The sequence below is a fragment of the Paralichthys olivaceus genome, chromosome 4 (genome assembly GCF_024713975.1).
Source record: "Paralichthys olivaceus isolate ysfri-2021 chromosome 4, ASM2471397v2, whole genome shotgun sequence".
Classification (NCBI taxonomy): Eukaryota; Metazoa; Chordata; class Actinopteri; order Pleuronectiformes; family Paralichthyidae; genus Paralichthys; species Paralichthys olivaceus.
In genome coordinates this window covers 20,994,049-21,016,933 of record NC_091096.1, presented here as the reverse complement: position 1 = coordinate 21,016,933, position 22,885 = coordinate 20,994,049, and the positions used below count along the sequence as shown (strand labels likewise).

Genomic DNA, 22,885 nt, shown 5'->3' with positions numbered 1-22,885 from the left:
AGTGTGTGCTTTATAAAAAATGAATCCATTATCTCTCCTGCTTCTCCTTTAAGGGCCATGGGGAGGCTAGAGGCAATTCCAGTGGACTAGGCGAGAGGCGGGGTACACCCTGAACAGGTCACCAGTCGACCATAGGGCCAAAATGCAGACAAAAACAACTACTCATGCTCAGAGTCACAGCAACGGTCAATATCTAGCCTCCAATTAACCTAATCCCCAACCTGCATGTCTTTGGGCTGTGGGGGGGAGCTGGAGTACCCGAGAGAAAACCCACACAGACAGAAGAACATGCAAAACTCTTCTCTTAGAACTCTCAGATCCTGTGACCAGCTGCTGGCTGCCCCTTGGTCAAGGCTAAAGGGTAAAGGTGATTGATCTTTTACTGTCGCCACAACAAAACTATAAAACAGCTTATCTTTTACAATTAAGTGAGTTCCCCTTCCTAAGGTTAAACTGAAGACCTGAATATTCTCTCAGGCTATTGACTGTCCATAGTTTTTTTTAATTTACTTTTTATCTTATTATATTATATTATATCATATTGGTATTTTTATTCTTGTATTTTTCTTTGTTTTTATTCACTGTGCAGCACAGTGGACAACTCTGGCGTGTTTCAATCTGCTTTATAAAGAATTTTGAATAAGAGAGATGTACTAACTCAAACCACCTATAACAATCACCACCTATACGTGATACTAACCTCAAATTACACTAATCACTGCCCCTCAAAATCCCCCACACTCATCTGTGTGTAAACTCTGCCATCCCGTGGCTGACTGCGTGAAACTCTTCACACTCCGGAACCAACGCGTTGGTTCCTACCCGAGCTGCAATGCGCGGTGCACCGTAAACGCTAATGTTTTGCATTGTGGTGACACCGCTGCTGCTCCTCGTTGTAGTTAGTGAGTAAAACCATTCTGACCTTGTATCTAATGAATGACGTGATGTTTGTGTTCACTTGATAAAGAGCAGAAGTGACACGTTCAGCTCTTCCATTTTAAAATGTCACAATCCCTCAATGACAGTTTGGTGCTTGCTGGTTGCGTTAGCTTTAGATGCTAACATGCTATTAACAGAATGTAGTCCGTGGTATTAAACCATGGATGTAGAAGTTGTCAGCCTTGGCTGGTGTATAAACTCACACACGCAGTATTAGCAGTAGATATTATAAACTGGTGGCAGACAGATTAGCTTTAACTGGGGGACTGTTGTTCAAGCCTAATCGAGCCGTCATTCACAAATTTGGAAATTAATGCTTTAATGCACATATTTCCAGCTTTATATTTGCAGAATCTTTTTTTTAAGGTTTGTCACCGATTCCCTACGATCCACTCATCAATTCGGCATGCATCTAATCCAACTAGTTTTAGGTTAAGTTATGCTAGCACAAATTACAATCATAATTTTGCTCAAGCTACCTACAGCCTTCCTTGGTGTATTTAGGTGGTCAACCAGTGCGACTGGTGTTCACTCCCTTTAAATATTATTGCTGAAATACACAGTGGATCATAGGTGTGCTTCTGGTGAGCTGCATGTAAATCCTGCTTTTTCCTTAGCTTCATTATTTTCTTCCTGTTTCTGTCTCTCATTCACCTGTTCATCCAGCCAATGGTCTGACACCAGCTGGCAGAGATGCCGTTCAAAGATCTTCCCAGGGAGGCCCTGCTGCGACCCTTGTCCCGGAATGAAGTGGTGGGCATGTTGTTGAGGTTGACCATCTTTGGTGCAGCCACGTACTACAGCATCAAATGGGTTGTAGACGCTATGGATCCTACGGCCAAACAGAAAAACCAAGCCAAGAAAAGGGTATGTAGATCACATACGCATGAAATTGTTCATTACGACAAGGTCAAGGTGGAGAGTGCTGTCAGTGTAACAGACATTGTTAAGAAATGAAATGAAAGACTGGAGCAGCATTTTTGCTCTTATCTTTTAAGTCCTTCTGTCTTCAGCTGTCGCTTATCTCTCCAGGCAGAGCAGTTGATGAAGAGGATTGGTGTGGAGGGGGTCAAACTAACAGAGTATGAGATGAACATTGCATCTCACTTAGTCGATCCACAAACTATGAAGGTAACAGTTATAATCCTCAGTCTGTGACGCTAAGCTGATCAATAAACAAAGACAAACTTCCACTGTGCTCTCCCTGACAAGAGCTAAAGACAGACTTTTTCACAGTCTTCTATCTTCCTGCAGGTGTCCTGGAGAGATATAGCGGGTCTGGATGAGGTTATCAATGAACTGCAAGACACCGTCATCCTTCCCTTTCAGAAACGACACCTCTTAGCTGGATCCAAACTCTTTCAGCCTCCTAAAGGTACCACAGCATGTCACCTGAAAATAACTGAAATGGTCAAATTGTACACATAGATTTAAATTTACAGACTTAAAGATTAAATTAAATCAACTCCTTACAGCAATTGTGAGAGATGTACTTACTAATGGAGTGGAAATGTCACATTGATATCTGGCAATTGATATGTCATTGATATCTTAACTTAAAATGTACACAAAATACAAAGTATGTGATCTGTAACAGAATAAGAAAGAACGTATAGGGGAATCCTTGAATACCTCCCTCTTACAATTAATGACTAATATACATGGTGTGCTTTAAACACTGTCTTACTTGATGATATGCCAAGTTTGTACTGTGGCCAACTTCTTGTTCATATTACGGATTTCGCATCAACACTCTGCTTGTTAGTGAAATTTGTGTTAAGTTGGATTGAGATCAGGAGACAAACTTGGCCAGTGAAGACTACTGTTGCAATAAGAATCAAATTACTGTTACATTCTCTGTTTGACTTCGATCACAAATATTATTTTAAATGATACAGTTTGCATTTCTCCTCCTCATTATTGCCAGACAGCCGTCCAGTACATCAGTTTCCATCTGTAGCTACAGCACATTTGGAAAGTTTTCTGATGCCAAATTTTAAGTTGCAACCTTATACTAAAATGTATTTAAATATGTGTTATCGGTCTAAGTTTAACATCCCATACTGGCAAAGCAAAAACATGATTGTAGAAAATCTGTCAAAATTATAAATAAAGGGCAAAACTGAAATATAATGATAACATAAGTACCTTGTGTCATAAGACATGACACAAGAACATAAGGACCTTTTTGACATCTGAACTTGAACTCATATCTTCCATTTCTCTTCATCATCTTTGTGATGTTTTTTAGTCTTTGCTTGGAGAAAAAAATCAAGCCGTGAAGGTTGAAAGAACTACCTGCAGAACTCAAATACTTTTTTTGTTGAGGCACAGACTTAAGGAAGGCAGCAAAACAATCTGTAACAGTGAAGGTTCAGAGGAGCCACAGTGGCCACAGTGTAATTCTCAAAAAGAAGAAGTTTGAGACAAAAGCTGAATACCTACTCAATCTGAGTGACAGAGTGGGGAGAAAGACCTTGGTGAAAGAGTTTACCAAAAAACCTGATAGTCACTCTTGCCAAATTCCAGAGATCCTGTGTGGAGACGTGAGAAACTCTTAGTGACAATCATTATTGCAGCACTTCACTGGTCTGGGTTTGATGGCAGAGTGGGAGAACATTATTATATTTTTATGTTAGCAGATGTGCAACAAAACAAAAATGAAAAGTTCTGAATATGACCACTTAGAGGAGTACTTTACTTTTGGTTTTATACAAAACTTCAGGATGAGTCATTCTCCAGAATTTACTGCTTTGTGGAATACACTTCCATTCTTAGACTTTTTATCTATGTCATGTAGCTATTAAAAAGTTTATTCTGTGGGAACAGATGTGGTTCAACTGGGGCAACCTCTCTGTTTGTATATGTAGGAGAGAGCACCATGTAAGGAAAGAAAGATCGCCTCAGTGTTTAGCAGTGGTCGATCCAAAATCGTGTGAATAATCTTCATATTTTATAGAACTAGGAATTTGAAAAGGAAGAACTAAAAAAGAAAAGGTTGTCAACAGTGATTCTCAGTATCTGTGTATGTTATGTCCTTACAGGAGTTTTATTATTTGGTCCTCCCGGATGTGGGAAGACCATGATCGCCAAGGCAACAGCCAAAGCTTCAGGGTGCAAGTTTATCAACCTTCAGGCCTCCACACTGACGGACATGTGGTATGGCGAGTCACAGAAGCTGACTGCTGCTGTATTCTCATTGGCTGTCAAAATCCATCCCTGTATCATCTTCATTGATGAGATCGGTGAGTGAATCTATTACCTGGAAAATGTTACTTTATTACACTGTCAGTTGTGACCTTCCTTTCCTTTAGAATTTCATCCTTGTTACACTGAAAGCAGCCTTTAAATCCAGAAGAGAGATATTTCTTTAGCAGCTCATTTATTGCTCGGCAGCTTGTTACAGAGTAGTGAGGGGGGTTTCATATCACTGTTTACAGACACATACCCCTGAACCTGCTAAGCTCATTCATAATGTCCTCTGTTATGTCAGTGTAGCTCAGGATTGGACACGGTGAGCACCGCCCACAGACACAATCGTGACTTGTTTATATTCTGATGAATTGTCATTTTTGAAAGACTGCTGAATCAACGATTCAAACAGTAGCTGATTGCAATGTACCCATGGATTGCAAACAATTACTTTGATTCTTTAGGAAAACTTAAAAATGTGAGGATTCCTAGAAAGTTATACAATATAAAGAACATCTTTCTTTCTATGTGGCTTTTATTTGTGATGGACATTATGGGTATTGGTGGGTTACAAATGTCTGAAATCACTTTCACATTTAAGTCAATGAGAGAATTTTGGACCCCGCTGTCTATCATTGTAAAGTCAAAGTCAAATAAATCTAAAAAATGTTTTTATCTTGTGTGAGTGTTTGTGTCACTTCTAGTTGAGTGTGATTTTTGGCACAAAGTGTGGTAATCAAGTACTGAGGTAGCTTTATTGGCTCCTTAGTAGTTTGTGAGTCGTCCAAAATTATCCAGCCACATTTTTATATCTCACTTTTTTTCAAAACACTGGCAAGCGTCTGTCCTTTTTACCTCATACAGTATCTTTGCCTTTCTTCTCTCCCTCACAGTTCTGGCGTAGGATAACACAACATGCTAAGAGTGATTTGGGCTATATCAGCCTGATGTATAAGCAGGATGATCCTATATCATGCCCCTGGAATAGCCCAAACCAATTTCAACCTTGTTGATTTCAGTCGATTATTCTGACTTTTGTTTAAACTCAGTTTTCGTGGTTTGATTTTGTCCCTTGTCTCTTGTCTGTTAGAGTCATTTCTCAGGAATCGCTCCAGCCTCGACCATGAGGCCACAGCCATGATGAAGGCACAATTCATGAGCCTGTGGGATGGTCTGGACACTTCGTTAACCACCCAGGTGACACAACCAAAGCTTTTTCATATTTAGTTTCATACCCACAAGAATCACACCTTGTACACATTGGAGTGTACACGAAAACAAGACATCCCACCTGGAAGCAGGTGCTTATTTTAGTACAATCTTTTCACGCTGTGGTTCTTATCGTTATAGGTTATGGTGATGGGAGCCACAAACAGGCCACAGGATGTGGATCCAGCCATCCTGCGCAGGATGCCCACCACTTTTCATGTTGGCCTCCCGGTAGGACGCAGACACATGCACCACAACAGTTTTCATGTTTGTAGAATAATTCACAACTGCAATACATACACAATAAAACATGTTGGAAGAATCATGTTTACTCCTACTCTGTTTTACAGAGGTATCCAAAGGTCTGAGACCACTTTCCCATTCAAATAAATAAGGAAAATCTACTTAATATTTTCAAACATTGTTCAATTTAAATAGAAAAACTCAAGAATGATCCTAAATTTGCAGATAATTAAAAATGTTGTGTGCCCCAGTGTATTATCACCTTCATTTTTGACTGTGCTTTTAAATTTACATCAAGTAAAAGAGGCTGAAACGTACTGAAGTGCGTTTCCCAGATTGTCTAATGGATTCTGGCCAAAGCACAAACTATATTTTCTATCCAGTACATTTAACACTTTCTTTACATGTCAGACACACAGTAACTGTACGTGAGCTGTTCATGTTTAACAGTGGAACAGGAAAGGAGATGAAACACTTTCAAAACACTGATGTGTACCAACCAATTGAGAACTTTTTCAGTGAATGATACTTGTATATGTGTGTATATGTTCACACTTGTATATGTTCAGGGAGTTGATGTGTGTCTTAGTGCAATTAGACAGTCTCCTTTATTTTTTGATTCACTGCACATTAATCTGACTCTTTTCTAACAATCAATTGTTATTTTGACTTTGCAGAGCACAAGACAGAGGCAGGATATCCTGAGGCTGATTCTAGCTGGAGAAAACGTAAGATGTGATTTCTTTTCATCCTAATCAGCTGAGGAACAAATAATTTAATTCATATCTTTGTTTTCTTCAATCTTAGTGACCATATTACTTCTGTTTTTTCGCTGTCAAATTACTCTACCATGATCAGTTGGCCGTAGCAAACACAGCTAAAGATTAATTTGCACATTATTTTCTCTTATTGCTGTCCTGCTTTTCTGTTCAGTTGAGCAACGCCATTAATCTGAAGGAGATTGCAGAGAGGACAGAAGGCTACTCAGGCAGCGACCTGCGGGAGCTTTGCCGCGATGCTGCCATGTACCGGGTGAGGGACTACGTCCGCAAGGAGCAGATGAGGCAGATTGCTCAGCAGCTACAGGACTATGAGGAGGAGGACGATGAAAAGTATGACTCACTCAGACACCCACAAGATTCCATAGCCTTTGTGTCCACTGGCATCTCTTTGTTCGACTACAGTACTTCCCTAAACACTCAGAGGTTAGACCACTGTGGGTTTTTGAAAGATATATGTACATACTGTTACTCTCAAACTTTAAATTTGGCTATTTAATGCTGCAATAATCTCATAAATTAATGATTTGACTTTTTTTAACAAAAAGGCAATATTTAGACTGGGATGTTGAAAGTGATCAGTGTAAAACACCAATGGACAATCATTCATAACAAATATTGTCTCAATAAGTTTAGGTTGAGCTCTCTTATTTATTTCAACTGCTGGAATATAGATTGCAAAATAATGTGTCATTGAACTGAGTTTTGTTACTGGTGGATCAGGTGGATTTTTAAAGCAGTCTAAATATCTGTGTAACCCATGTGACAGCTCAGTCAAAACACAAAAAGCTAGGAATGCTACCCAGATGTGGTGAGGTATGTTCCACTGGTGTTCTTCAGTTTGGGGACCCAGAAAGACAAGTTGGAGGAATCTGAGGCACTTATCTCATGGCTATTAAATCACATCAACAGTAAAAACATGTCTAAATAGCCTTTCTTGGGCTGTTGCCAGGTGACTTGAAACCCCTCCAACGTAGTATTGTTAAAAGGAGAAGTAATTTTATTTTCAATAACACTAAACTCATGGTTGTGCGTGCGTGTGTATGTTCACACTGGGAAAGTGACAAAATCACAAACTCACAGTCAAACCATGAACCAGACACCATTCATCTTTCTCTGTTGACGGACTTTTCCTCTACAATTCAATACATGAAGCTAAGGAACTGCTTGCAACTGGGAAAAATGAATTCTTGGTGGAGGTGAAACAGCTTCAGGAACCCATCAGAAAACAATAATGACAGTTTCATTTATGGTTCAGCGGTTTGTCGTCTCTGTAGATTATTTGTCAGTGGCATTCTACAGCCACGGGCTGTGTCTCAAATTGGATGCTTCTCATATGTAGTTCACTGTGTGCATTGCAGTGTGTGAATTTGCGCAGGGTGGTGTCTCAGAACAAACGTGGCTGTTGTGTGCTCATCGAAATGACTCTGGCAATATCTGGCCAAAAACATCTACCGGCTTTGATCACTTGACTTTAAAAGGAACATTTTGCTCTCTTGCGTGTGTAACCTATCATGCGACTTGGAAATGATGCCGACATGTCGCCCTTCTTCAGGCGCCATTTTCATAAGTTTGAAAGTTTGTTGATGGTGACTCCCTATCCAAGATGGCGACCGCTGAGGGTGAGAGGTGTCCATCATTTTACACTCAACCATGTGACCGATTAGAGTTCACCATGCGACATGTTGCCACACCTTGCAGTGTGAATGTACATGTATGTTTAAAATAGCAAGCGTGTGTATGGAAGTATTCACATTGAGTTACGGCAAAAGTTTGATTGATCAACAGCTGATGAATGATTTCATGTTAGTTTCAAATGTACAGTACAGTACATTGATTTATTTATATACTACTGTAATGCACTATAAAGAGTAGTATAATGTATAGTATGGAATTGCCACTGTTGCTCTTGATATTGTATACTTCTCTTCTTGACCTCTGACCTCTTCTTCCAGACCTATGGATGAGGAGAGGTTGCGACCGGTCACCCAGCTGGACCTCCTCTTTGGCCTGGACAAGATGAAGGAGTCTAAGAAGGCCACAGCCTTCATGTTACCCAGCGTGTCGGACGTTCCCCTGGACTAAACACCAACGCACTGGCAGGGAAACATTTTCTTCTCAGTTTTTTCCAAAGTGTGTTACAGCTCACAAAGCAGAGACTGCTCGATCATATCTGAGGTGCTGTTGGGCAAATGAATGGACATATTAATCATCTTTCTCAAACTCTTATTTATTTAGGCAGAGGTTGTTGTTCTGTGCATGTTCATTTTTTTTGCACAGCCTCACCACGTGTACAGTTAAAACACAGTCTTCTCTTAGTGACCCCTGACAGCTCCACTAGAGCAATTTACTGTCACTGTCTTGCTCCAGTGCACCAGGACAGTTTTTCTGGGAGGGGACAAGGCATATTTCATAAAGTTTATGAATCTCATAAGTCATTCAATGTTTGGACTCCAGATCAGCGTCACCATCCTTCAACGTTTGCTGCTTGATTTTTAAGGGCACTTGGAGAGTGCATACCCGCGCCAAGGCTGATTGGCCACTTTATCACCATATTGCATGTATTCAGAATGTGAAAACATTTGTTCATTTGTTTATCCGATCCAACGTTTGGTGGGTTCTTCCTTTGGTCGTGTTCCATCCCTCTACAAAATTCCATGGAAATCGCCTCAGTCATTTTTGTGTCTAATTCTGCTGACAGAGACAACAGACAGACAGACAGCAATTAAAACATGACTTCATTTTAGAGATTACTATCAATCCTAACGATTCAAAGACTTAAATCTTTTTAAAACAATGTTATCTTAGTTCTTAAAATGGTTCAGCTAATCCCAAAGTCTCATCACAAATACTCAGTGATGGATTTCATTAATATCAATTTTCCAAATGAGACGACATCTGGAAAAAATTGACTTTCAGGAGTATCAGTATCCACTCACTCAAGTATTAATCATTTGTCATCATGAATGTACTAGTCTCACTTTGAAAACCACTCCAGCTCTGTTTACTTGCTGTTGTCTTTACCTGAATCAGTTTTCTTTCTCCAGGTGGATATGCTGAAACTATTTAGACTTTTGTTAAGCTGACAAAAAGTTTTATGTCTTCACTTTGCTTTCATTTATATTTATTTTCATAGCTGAGTTTTTATTTTATTGTTTGATCACATTTATTTTTGCAGTAACTTGTAACTTCAAGTAAAAAATTTCCTGCCTGTAGTCATGAGGTCAGCACTGCTGTGGAAGCTGTCAGGTCACAATATGCACATGAAGAAGAAGAGGAAGAGCAGAGTCGGGCAGCCAGGGGTGAAATTTAACAGGTTGGCAGGAGCTGAGATAAACACCACTACATCCTTCCTCTGGGATATCATGAGCCCATAGTCATTGTACATTATGACAGGACTGCTTTAGTTCTAGGCACAAATTCAATCACCACACTATGTGTTTGGTCCAAACAGCCAATAGCAATGTAGCCTGAGTGCAGTTGTTTCCCAGAAGTGTAGACAACAACACGAACATCCACGTATCAAGTGGTACCAGTGTCCTAACTTTAATAGAAACCTCAGATATAATGATGCAAGCGCAGGGAAGCAATACAACACACATCTTTTAATCTTGCTGATCTTTATCCTAAATGGCCGTAAACACATACCTAACTTAACTGTTGTATCTTGTCTCAGCCGTTCGCAGGTGCATCACTTGTATCATGGGTGTTGTGCTGTATGAGTAAAGAAGAGAAATATCGGGTTAAAGTTAAGGCCAAGACTTCACTAAAGTTACCAAGTCTGCTGAAAGGTTTGTTTGTGTGTTAAATACTGCTTTGTAACTTCTCAGCTTCACATTTGTTACCATCCAAAGAGACAAAAGCTCAGACTTTTTTTAGTGTCACATTTACTGTGTCATTATTATTATTAGTGAGCTCCTGTGTTTTTTCCTTTGAATGTTTTTATAATGGACTTTTCATGAAGTGTTTTAATCTATCAATCAGCAACTGACAGCAGTGTTACTTTGACAGCACCCATCAGAGTTACTTTTATTCTCACTTCATGGAGGGCCTTTAAAATGCTCTCAATGAGCCACCAGTGGGAAGTTGTTGTGACAAGCTTTTCTGCCTCTGTACAAAAAGCCTCATTGTTTTCCATATGGTCACAGCGTGTGTCCGTGGGTCTGTTCAAGCCTCACCCGCAGACCTTTTCTCCCATGCTCTCGGAGCTGGAATCCAGGGCAAAGCTGTAATTCAAACATGACCAGGTGGTGGCACTATAGCCTCACTGTCCCTCACTGAGGCAGGTGTCACAGGCTGACAAAGGTACACTGCTTCTATTTTTGATCAGTTTTATAGCATTTTGGTGAGACAATGAAATAGAGAAGCCTGCATACTGGATTGTTTCTTCATTATTGGTTCATTGGGTGATCTTTAGAAATGTGCTGCTCTTCATTTGAGTACCTCAGCTTTCAGTTAAAGGTCAAAATGCCGTGTTGCCATGTAAACCATGTAACTGTCGCTGCTGGCAAGTCTTGTTTACCTTTCCAAAGGTAACACCTGTTTGTTTCTCTCTCGTGCAATATCACTCAAAAGGCTGTTCATCAGTTAGAGACTTGGATTTATGAATACACTCTCCATATGCACTTACTGTAAATTATACTGTCAACTATGTGTACGTGTCTGATATGTTGAACACTGTAATTATTAAATTACACTTATATGGATGTATGCTTGGCACTTGTGGCAATGGCTTTTTTTTTTACCAACGAGGCATATGTTGATTGTTTTGTTTTAATTTTGGGAGTCAGCTACTTTATATTTGTAATCGACTAATTTATTATGATCTGTGTGTACAATCTTTGGAGGGAAATCAGAGTTAATATTTATTACAAATAGGTTTTTACAGAATCGACTAATGAAAAATAAGGTTTATAAATGTGTAAAAGGATTTGTGGGGTACTCAGAGATGTGTACCCAGTTCTAGTCTCCACACAAAAAACAAGCGGTTTAAACCCATGTTAAATATTTTTTTTGCAGACATCACAACCTGAATAAATGGTGGCTGTTTTCCTAGCAGAAGAACAAGTCCACATCCTGGCAGTAGCTCATTCGAATCATAAATTTACACTCCTCTGTCTTTAGTTGGCAAATGTATGTGGTCTAACAGCTGGGTATAGGGGAGGTGTTCTGTCTGTTTAGAAAAACGTCTCTCCCAATTTCTCTATGAAATGGATTTTGTGGTGGTTTCCCTGCTGAGTGAATAGATAGCTTCTTACCGCCACTGGCCCGCCTGCGGGATGCTAGCACCATGGATAACTCTCCCCAACAGTTAAGTTATATATGAACATCTAAAAGATTTTCATCCTTTTGGAGAATGAAAAACATACTTGAAAGCTAATTTCTTGCAGAGGTGTTAGGATTAACGTCAGCATACCTCTGCTTAACATTCGTATCACATTGACACCAGGGAAACACTGTAGAACTGTTACTGCTATATTCAACCTGTGTGTCTGTATACAGTAGCTGTCTTGGGGGGGGTTGATGGGCGAAGAAGTTATTTCCATCCAAGAAACCACACACTTTCCTTAACATGTGGGATGACAGAACACTAAATTGACCTTTCTCTGCTCTGCATGTGCAGCCACCAGCACTACGATGACAAAGCAGCAGGGAAGGCTTCTAACATCCAAAGCCCCAATGTGTTCTGGGATTTCACGCCTAATGTAACCAGTATATTTCAAGAGAGTGATGCCAATAAGTGCAGATAATTGTTGCCTCCAGCGTGGACGGATGGCGAGGTGATATTTACTCTTCAGGTTTTAATGAGGCAAAGTCTGGAGTGGTTTCCACCAACTAAGTTCTGCAAGCATGCATGTCTGAGCTTTGACTCAGAACCATTGATTAGTTATTCATAAAGCTATTGATGTGTTATTCATGAAGAGGGAGTCAAAGTGAAAGTCTCCATTCCGGCTATTTTCAATTAGAGGAGGACAGCTCCCAGTCGATAAACATGATGGAAGAAGCTCTCTCTCGCAGCACAGCTGGCTGGAGATGTCAAAGGCTTCCCATGGAGCAGAGAGCTCAGGCGCACAGAGATTCACTTTTGTCTGGCCATGGTCTGTCAGTACAGCAGCTCTCAGCGCTGGTCTGATGGTCTCAACCTTTTTTCCATCAGATAGGAGAGAGTGTATAATGGTCCCACTCTCTGTGACAGTTCTCTGAAAGCCTCAGTGCCATCGGACATGATCGAGCGAGTCCAAAGAAATCTATGGCAGCTGTTATCCCTGCCGCAGTTCTCAGCAGGATATCCTGTTGCCTGCTGATGCCTGGGGTTTTATAGCCGGGGTAGATAACTCACAAAGCCACATTACATAAGCATATGAAGTGCCATAAATACAGTGGGATTCAAGGAGTCCCAGAAAGAAGCTGCAGAGTGAGAGGACAGCATTTGTTTATCCTCTACTGTGATCATTCTTGACTTTTTAAATTCAGTGGATCGTTGTGTTTTTAACAGCTAAATATCCCACATACATAGAGAACAAACTTAAAGGTTCAGTGTGTAGAATTTAGTGATACAGTATCTATTGTTGAGATAGCATGTTGCAGCTGAACACCCCTCACCTCACCCTCTCCTTCCAAACATGAAAAAGAAACTGTGGAAACCTTCAGTTGTCATAAAAACTCAAAAGGTGTTTAGTTTGTCCACTCTGGACTAATGTGAAAAACATTGTGGCCACCGTAGAGAGGGTCCACTCGATGTAAATATAATTTTCATATTAAAATATAAAGTATTTAAATATAAAGGGCCTTTTCTGGGGTAAAGAAAACAACAATTCATACAATTTAGATGAAACAAAGTACTGAAAACTTCATGAGGATTATTCTACATTAAATTTCTGCCAAAAGTTCCATTTCACCTAAATCTTACACACTGGACCTTTAATTAATTGTGTTTAAATAGATTTTTTTCCAATGTTTCAAACAATATCTTAAATTCAGAGGGAAGTATCATGTTTGAAGTATCTTTCACTATTTACATTTAAGTGAAGAGTCCATGTTTTTGTCTGTACACTAACTTTGAAGCTATAACTAGCAGCTAGTGAACTAACAACTAAGAATTGTCTGGCACTGTGCAAAGGTACCAAAATCTGCCCAATCACACATCTGAAGCTCAATTACTAATGTAATTTGTTGAATTTGTACCAAAATCAAAAGAAATGCCAGATTGCAAGCTCTATTAGTTGCCTGGCAACCTGACAACAACATGTATTTTTGCACTAGTTTTTCTAGCTGTTTCCACCAGCATCATATTTAAATAAAGATTAGATAGGTACTGTATTTATCCCGTTTATGCCATTGCACATACAAGAAGATTATTGTCAGCAGTCCACATAAGAAAGAAAGAGAATTCACTCAGAGAAAAGAGAAGCTCCTATATTTGAAAAAGACACAGACAAATGCATTGCACAAAACATCCCATACAGACAAATTATTGTGCATAAGGGTGTTAGGTAGAAAGTATCTCAGTTTAAAAAAAAAAAATTGTTTATTTAACATACAGAGTAGTATTTTCTTATCTATAACTCTTGAAGCGGACAAGTTCATTTCTCAAAATATGTATTCATGTCCCCATGAATATGATAGATCTGGGTTGGCTGTAGAGACAAATCATGACAAGAAATTCACATTACATTTTTCCATGTCCAAAAAAGGGCAGCCATTCAGGAGCTCCACAGCTTCATTTAAACTTGGCTTGAACAACTATGTGTTTTGGAAGTTATCCAAGAGCTTCTATGAGGCCATTGATAGTAGAATTTTCCAAGAGAATGTAAAAAATACCCAAACTGTAGTTTTTAATGACGATAGAAACGTGTACATTTTTATTACTGCACTGAATACACTGGTAAATCATCATCATCCATGGGTGCACTTCCCCGCCCTTGTGTGTGAGATCCTGCAGCCTCTGTGGGTCTGGGTCTTTGGTTGTGTGCTGTCTGTTTCTGCTGGATGGACAAGAAAGGTCTCGCCTACATTAACCAATCTCTGTATGAGCTCGGCCTGAACCCTTTAATAATGCTTGTGCTTCATTATTTGTGTAAATTCTACAACTGTGTTATTGTAAAATCCTTAGGAGCCTCACTCACCATTAACCTGGGTGCTGTGAAGCAGGGGCAGCAAATGATGCAATTCATGTGTTGACATCACATTAAAATATCTTTACAAATCAACTAAGCTCTGTGTAATCATTGCAGACTTTATGGCCCAAAGGGTTTAATTGAAGTCGCAACTAAAAAAAGGCTCAGGGATGGCTGGGAAGGGGGCAGTTGTGTAGTAAAAACCTCTTTAGGATGATCATTAAAAGCCAAATAAAATAAGACATGATGCATGATGAGACTAAGATACGAAGCTGACCAGCACCCCCTCAGACTTAGTTGCCTGCAGAGAAATTGAGTTGGGTTGTCTGCTGTCTGATTCCCGGAAACACAACCAAGGCAGCTTAGACTGAGTCATAAACCACAATCCAAAGATTAACTATTTGAAATTTTCGTTACTGAAGCTTTTGTTCTCTTCATTAATGGTACTTTACCTGACTTCTTCCTCTTGTTGTGACCAATAATCCACTGATAAAGCAAAGAGAAGCTGTGAAGCAATAGACACGTTTGCATGGACAGCATTATTATTGATATTATCCTAATTAAGACACTACAATGTAAAAAGCCGTTTTTGATTAACTTGAAGCAAAGCAAAACAAACAAAAACTGTATTAATATATAATATGTCTACGTCCTAACAACATGATAAAGTCCTTTTGGAGTTTTAACAGCATTTTGTATTTAACAGTTAAAAACTGCTTGAAGACACGTGACCAGGTGTAAACTAGTAGTAGGGCGTGATAGGAAATGGGAACATGAATGAAGAATGTCTTATTCAGAAAAAGGTCAATAATCCGAATATTGCTGTCCATGTAAACATAGTCAGCACCAAAAAGGATAAAATATGTTACGATGTATCCTACACCTCTGAGTGGAAAAGCTTTTAAATGAAAAGTAAACATCTGTTAAAGTGAAATGTTGGCCAGCAGCTGAGAATATATAATATGATATCAAGGGTGAATTTGGGTAATGTATGTTTATTTCCTGTTCTAACAATATCTAGTCGACAAGACTTTTACTCTAGGTTAACATGGACATCATGTGACTGAAATCACATGACTTCATGAGGGTGATGTCACATAAAGAGGCGGCGCAAATGTCAATCAGTAATATTAACAATATAAATCTGTCATAAATAAGACAATGTTCCGAATTGTTGTGTCTGTGATGTATTCAACGTGGAGAAGACAGTGGGCTGATAGATGATGATGGTCCTCACCTGCGAGCCCCAATAGAATGTAAAATTACTTAAGGAATAATCTGTTATTGTTATTTTTCCTGCTGTTCATTGAATTTTATTGATTGTTTTAAATATGAAATTTGATATAGTATTTTTTAAAAGCCTAAAACATGTGTGCTACATCACAAAGTGACCTGTCCCAGATGATCAAATTCAGGAAGAATTTCATTTTCGGCACAAAGACACTAAAAGCTGTGTAATGTCTTTCTTTCTTCTGGTGTGGTTCTGATGACAGAAAGGTATATGTTGAGATAATGTTTAAAACAGAATAAATTGCAGAAATTGCTAAACATTTCACAGATAACCCAAATTCAACCTACTTTGATTCCAAAATTCTGGATCAGATCCACATAAAATGTCACCTGTTCAAGATATTAGAACTGTGCAGATGGTTTTTCATCAACATTATTTGAGAAAGGTAACATTAAAGAGAGATATAAAAAAAAAAATCCTGGATCCAGACTATGATCCAGATCCTTACCAAAGTTTAATGGCTTCTACATCCGGATCCACTTTATATATTTACTGGGTTCCTCCTTGGGTCATGGCCCCACTCCTCCACAATTTAATGTAAATCTGTTAAGAAGTTTTTGTGTAATCCTGCTAACAAACCAACAAACAAAAAACATAATCTCCTCAGCGAAGATGATAAAAGAATCCTGTGACCACTTCAGTGAACAGGCATTATAAAGTAACAAGTGCTCCTGAGTCATCACAGTGCAGCTTTTTTTACCCTGTTTTTCTCTCACCTCTGCTGCCTCACACCTAACTACATGGAAGGCCAGGAGAAGAGGCTGCTGCATTAGCAGACGTAATTGGAGTGTATGATGGCCGCAACACACCAAGAAAGGTAATCAGAAGGTGTGTGGCTGTGGAGTTGGTGTTAAGAGAAGGGTCAGCTCTTCGGGCTGTGCTACTGCTGCTGTTACCAAGTATTACTTCTTGGACTGAGAGCACTCCCAAATCAGAGGCACAGAGGCAAAGGTTCAACAGATGACCTGACTGAGAGCGTGTCGGGTCCAGATTCATGTTTGTCTGCTCTGCTCTCAGCTGCTCTTCTTGTTTTTTTCTGGACTCCGCAACTGGAAGACAAAATATTTTATTGATCCTGAGCTGATCAGTCACTTGATTAATCGATCTTAGTCTTTCCCTTCCACTGTTTGTATTGGTCACTCATAATGCAGGACGATTATTCGTTGCCGTTTGCTCCGTTACGTGAATAAAACATCAAATTACCTCATCAGTGAACATGACTTACACCTGAGAAACGTCAGGTAGACAACAACTCCCATGATTCTACGTTGCTTCACAATGTCATCATACTAGGTCTTTAGATATTGTTTTGAATGAGAGACTCCTAGTAGCCAAAGTTACATATATATATTTAAATTCTTCTTTTTGTAAATTAAGCTTTGATTAATCACATTCAGGGGAGTAACCAATAAAAAAGGAGCTGTTCTTAAAATCTAAATGATGTTTATATTGTGTCCCTCTCAGTTGTCAGAGTGAAGCGTGCCCATCCACAGATCTTTGAGAGCATTAAGATTTGTTTCATCACCAAAATGAGTCGCGCACAAAATGATTCACAAGGAAATGTTGATATGTATTGTTTATGTGACATCACCAACCCTGTAATAGTGTAGTAATTGATCAGAGCCATGAATCCTGTGTCTGTGTGTATTCAGAAACATATGTACACCGGTTGATACGTTTTTTTTACATTTATTTACAATCTTTACTTACAAAAGCACACAGAGGGTTGGGGGTTAGAGGGTTTATTTTGGGGGGTAGGTGAAGGGTAAGGGGTGGGAGAGAAAGGGGTAAGACTGGGCAGTGGATAAAGGGTAGGGAGGGGGAAGGGAGAAGTAGGTAAGGTAAGAAGGGGTAAATGGTTCAAGTTTTCAGTAAAAACTGTGAGGCCTTTGACTTCTTCTCTTCTTCTTCTTCTTCTGATGCAGCTGCTTATTGTTCTTTGCTTTCTTGTTTGAAGATTTGTGTTTACTCTCCTCTGTCTCGTGCTCCACCTTCACATTCTTCAGTATTACCAACTGTTGCATCTCACTGTTGCTGCGCTCTTCGTCGATCTGAGGCAGCTCTACCTGAGTGCTGCACTCTCCTTCCACTTGAAGCAGCTTCCCCTCACTGCTGCATCCTCCCTCAGACTGAGGCAGCTCCACCTCACTGCTGCACTCTTCTGTGGCCTGAGGCAGCTCCACCTCACTGCCACACTCTTCCTCAGACTGAGCCAGCTCCTGACTTGCCTCTGGTGTTTCAGGTGTGACTTCACACTCATCCTCTGTGCTCTGCAGCTCCTTGTTTGAAGTCATCTCAGTCATGGAGTCACTTTGGTTATTGTGATTGCAGTGAGCTTGCCTTTCCTCAATCTTTGTTATCACAAGCTCAAGCTGGCTCTGTGCACTTTTCAAAAGGTGCACCTTCTCCTTCAGAGCCACATTCTCTTTTTCCAGAGCCTCTAGGTTTCTGATCCAGGTTTCCTGAGCCTGGGTCAACTCCTGGTGCAGGTTTGCCTCCAGAGCTGCACACCTGGCCTCAGTGCTCTTGAGCTCATCTTCTTTTGACGCCAGCTTGGCCATGAGCTCTTCTTGAAGTTGGCTGCACCTCACGCTGTCCTCATGCTCATCCTTGCATTTGAGCTGGGTTTGAGGCTGGCTCCTCTCACTTTTAAAAAGTTCCACCTCCTCCTTCAGAGCAATATTGGCTTCTTCCAGAGCCTCAGCTCTGCTCCAGCATCTATCAGCCTTTGCTGTCTCGTGGTACAGGTATGCATCCAGAGCTGCACACCTGGCCTCAGTGCTCTTGAGCTCATCTTCTTTTGACGCCAGCTTGGCCATGAGGTCAATCTGGGATCTTTTGTGAGCTTTCCTTGTCTCAACTGCATATATGATGAGCTCATCCTTGCGTTTGAGCTCGTCTTGAAGTTGGCTCCACCTCACGCTGTCCTCATGCTTATCCTTGCATTTGAGCTGGGTTTGAGGCTGGCTCCTCTCACTTTTAAAAAGTTCCACCTCCTCCTTCAGTGCAATATTGGCTTCTTCCATAGCCTCTGCCCTGCTCCAGCATCTATCAGCCTTTGCTGTCTCGTGGTACAGCTTTGCCTCCAGAGCTGCACACCTAGCCTCAGTGCTCTTGAGCTCATCTTCTTTTGACGCCAGCTTGGCCATGAGGTCAACCTGGGATCTTTTGCGAGCTTTCCTTGTCTCAACTGCATATATGATGAGCTCATCCTTGCGTTTGAGGTCCGTTTGAAGCTGGCTCTTCTCACTTTTAAAAAGTTCCACTTTCTCCTTCAGAGCAATATTGGCTTTTTCCAGAGCCTCTGCCTTTGCTGTCTCGTGGTGCATGTATGCCTCCAGAGTTGCACACCTGGCCTCAGTGTTCTGGAGCTTCTGGTGTTCTGCAGCCAGCTCGGCCAGGGCAAGTTTGAGAGCCTTAGTCTCATCTTTCCTTGTCTCAACTGCATTTATTATGAGCTCATCCTTGCGTTTGAGCTCTTCTTGAAGCTGGCTCCACCTCACGCTGTCCTTATGCTCATCCTTGCATTTGAGGTCTGTTTGAAGCTGGCTCCTCTCTCTTTTAAAAAGTTCAACCTCCTCCTTCAGAGCAATATTAGCTTCTTCCAGAGCCTCTGCCCTGCTCCAGCATCTATCAGCCTTTGCTGTCTCGTGGTGCAGGTATGCCTCCAGAGTTGTACATCTGGCTTCAGTGTTCTTGACCTTCTGGTGTTCTGCAGCCAGTTTGGCCAGGGCATCAAGTTTGATAGCCTTAGACTCAGCTATGGCTTTAATAAGGTCTTCTCTTATTTTCTGGAGCTGCATTGGTTCACAAACCTGAAGAATAGAAACATACATGGAATTCTTGAGTAAAAACCCCACTCCCACTTTGACCAGTGGTTCCTGCAGTTCCTTAAAAAGTCTTAAATTAAAATCAACAAATTAAGGTTTCAAATTGTCTTAAATAGACCATGAATTGGCTGCAAAGTATCACATTTGCCGGTGTTGTATTTAAGGCTGATGGGGAAATTGTCACGCATATGTGTATTGATGTATAATAGATGTTAAGAGTAATAGATTTACTCAACAAACGTTATGTGTAGTTGAGCTTTAGACAAAACATGAATCAAAAGCAGTCAAAAGTAGGTTGGCCAAGGGAATTGGTAAAACAATCTTACCACAGTGGCCATTTTGGTAAAGGAAGCAGATCTGATAAGCTGTTGTCTTCGTAAATGAAAGCTGCTGGCTTCTCAGTCGAAGGTTTCAGTAACTGTGCCATCACTCCTACAGTCTAACCCTAACCCCTAACCCCAGGATCAAAGGAAATAGTACAAAGTTAACTAGATCAGAGGATCTATAGTTATTTATATCGAGATTAAAGTACAAGGCTGTCACTGGGCGTTTCCAGTTATTGATATCAAAGGATTAAAGTACATGGTTGCCACTGGAGATTGTTGTTTTTATCAGGAATTCTCTGGCACACCTGCTTACTTGGACTCACAGAGTAATTTATATGATTTTGGTGGTCAAAGGGCAAGGTCACAGTGGCCTCTTGAATGTGATATCTTCAATTTTTGAGCAGTTGTCTCTCAACTGAGATCAGCTGATCAGATTTCAATGCTCAAAGGTCATGGTGACCATATATGAATTTGGGGGAAAAAAAATATGTCTACAAAAACTACACTACACAACTACATTGTGATCTAACTGATGAGCTCCTCCTCTGAGGTTAAAGGCGAGTGAATCACTGAAATCACTGGTTAAATTTAAAGCCATTTTCAGACATGACCTGTGGATAAAGGCCAGAGAATTGGGTCCAAATTTTCCCCACAGTTTGCCTTTCACACATGCACAACACAGCGGGAGGTTCTCTGCACAGACGCATTTACAACAGCAACAAATCCTCTGCATTATTCAGGCCAAAGGTGGGGCAGCCAGGTGCAGCAGACAGAGGCAGTAAGCAACGTATTAACTCTGTGGTGGAGATCACGTGATTTACACATAAAAAAAGCTATCAACCCCAGTAATTGCGTGATGTTGACTTTGGGTTTTTCTTCCTAATTGCAAGTAGCCTGTGCTGTGAGGATGACAAGATGGGGTGAAGTATTGCAGATTTTGTTGGATATCATGCAGCCTAAGTCTATTGCCACAATTGGTAGAAAAAGATGAATTAACACTGTGGGGTCCAAAAGTCTGCCTCCATATATCCAGCAAAAGCAAATACCTGAAAAGCCTGTAGAACACAATCATAACACAATCTAAATTTTATTTGAATTGCTGACACTGGATAATCCATAGCTGCCTTAGAAACTACAAATCCTCTAGAAATGCATAATGAGATTCATACATTCTAATCTTGTGAAAACGGGTTATATTTTTAAATCTAAGCCTAGTGTGTGATCATTTGTAGTTGCAGTGTTTTAAAGTTTCTTTTCAATCACCCCTTCATTACAGGCTTTAGTGTTTAATGTTTTTAGATTAGACTCTAAATGGTTTCAAATTAACTGCTGCTCAGCTAATAACAAGGTGTTTTTAAGCAAAGGTGTCTTATTTAAATGGTGACTGGTATCATCCTTGTATTCTTTGAATTTCAAAATAAGAGCTGTCCTATAAGAGTGCAACCAGTATCAGTTCTGCATTCAAATAAGCAAACTGAGTGAAATAACAACCATATAACAACATCGTGACTCCAGCCTGGATTATAATCAGCACACAAACAACAGGGCTCTTTGCCATCTCTTCATAACTGATTACACATGTATCTGGTATCTTCACTGACTCAACAGGAATCTGCTACTGGAAACTTTCTACATCAGGGTGCCTCTGTGTCTAATGAAGGCAATATTTCCTCTTAATGTCTGAGACAGTCGCAGATACACTACTGGTCCACGGGTGAACGAATATTCATTTATAATTTTGTTTAGTTGTGCTTTTCCTTGAATAAGCTACTTGTTTTAACTGGGGCACAATAACTCCGGTGCTCATGCCTCTCTGAAAGAGCTTTAATGACACCCTTGCTGTCACCCGGTGAACATTTCCTTCCTTCCTTCCTTTCTTCATTTGCTTCCCTTCTTTAACTTCTTGGGAAGGAAACATCAACACAACACCAAAGCATCCTAGCAGAATATCGGACAGCCTCTGCCAGACCTCTGTGACACTTGCATTCCCACGTACCAGAGTCACGTCAAAAGGCAGTTGGTGGTGCAGCTAGCTATGCTAAAAAAGCGAGGACAAAAGCACAGCAGCCACGAGGAGAGCGGAGATGGGATAATGATCACTAATTAATCGTGCACCGGGGTCACGCGGCTCATCTATTCACCACCGACACAGGAGCAGGAGGGAATGACTCACTTCCCGCTGAAGGCTCCACACAGGAGGGAGCTGAATGAAGTGAGACATGGGTCTCAGCAAGACGCCTTTTATTAGTCTCAGCCAGTGGTGCTAATGTGTGAGCCGCTCTGGGATGAAAAGGGTTATTTATGCATGTCCAATATTAACGTGTTTATTTATTATTTAACAATGTTTTTTTCTTGAATCCAGTGTTTATCCCTCACAGAAGTCCATGCAGTATAAGGTTGAGTAGTAAATCACATCAAGATAAGCAGAAGACTGGATGTTACCCTTTTCTTATCGGGAGATAGTAGATGTATTTGAATATATTTATCATATTGACTTTCTTTATTCAACGTGTATATAGTCTGTAATTTTCACACAGCAAAGACATTTTTACCATCTTATTGTTGAAATTGATTAAATAGATTTTGCAATGACAGTCAGTGGTGGAATGTAACTATGGCCAGTCATTCAAGTACCATACTTATGTGCAGTTATATACTTGACTCTTTCTATTTCATAAAACTCTACTTCTAATCCACCACTCATCTCTTTGAAAAACCTAATGATCAAATAATAAAATAATGTGCACCACCGATCCATTAACTAACTAATATTTAAATGCTTCTCACAGATTAATTTGTGTGTAAAAATAAATTATTGCACTATAATTGAATAGCAATGGCACAAAAGTTCCATATTTACTGATAAAATTATTACACATTGTGCAGCACAGTGAGGTACAACATGTTATCGATCTACCTCAGATTTATCAAATGTTTTGCTGTTTATCAGTCTCTGCTC

At 40.2% G+C, this 22,885-nt stretch overlaps 2 protein-coding genes and 1 long non-coding RNA gene across 3 annotated transcripts; 2 read left to right on the top strand and 1 right to left on the bottom strand.

Annotated features, from left to right (window-relative positions):
* The first annotated feature begins 746 nt into the window (after window positions 1-746).
* atad1a (ATPase family AAA domain containing 1a) lies at window positions 747-11,068 on the top strand. Its single transcript, XM_020094060.2, has 10 exons — window positions 747-902; window positions 1,606-1,806; window positions 1,972-2,070; window positions 2,194-2,314; window positions 3,984-4,184; window positions 5,222-5,328; window positions 5,482-5,571; window positions 6,261-6,311; window positions 6,517-6,695; window positions 8,318-11,068. The coding sequence occupies exons 2-10, from the start codon at window positions 1,633-1,635 to the stop codon at window positions 8,445-8,447; spliced, it is 1,152 nt and encodes a 383-aa protein (XP_019949619.1). The 5' UTR covers window positions 747-902; window positions 1,606-1,632; the 3' UTR covers window positions 8,448-11,068.
* Window positions 11,069-17,443: 6,375 nt separating this feature from the next.
* On the bottom strand, window positions 17,444-20,075 carry LOC138407507 (kinesin-like protein K39). The gene is made up of 2 exons (XM_069524180.1): window positions 19,927-20,075; window positions 17,444-19,585 (listed from the first exon to the last, which is right to left on the bottom strand). Exons 1-2 carry the CDS (start codon window positions 19,936-19,938, stop codon window positions 17,639-17,641), a joined length of 1,959 nt encoding a protein of 652 aa, XP_069380281.1. The 5' UTR covers window positions 19,939-20,075; the 3' UTR covers window positions 17,444-17,638.
* Window positions 20,076-20,202: 127 nt separating this feature from the next.
* On the top strand, window positions 20,203-22,679 carry LOC138407508 (uncharacterized). Its single transcript, XR_011240943.1, has 2 exons — window positions 20,203-22,138; window positions 22,289-22,679. It is a non-coding gene; the product is annotated as an uncharacterized lncRNA (long non-coding RNA).
* Window positions 22,680-22,885: the final 206 nt, after the last annotated feature.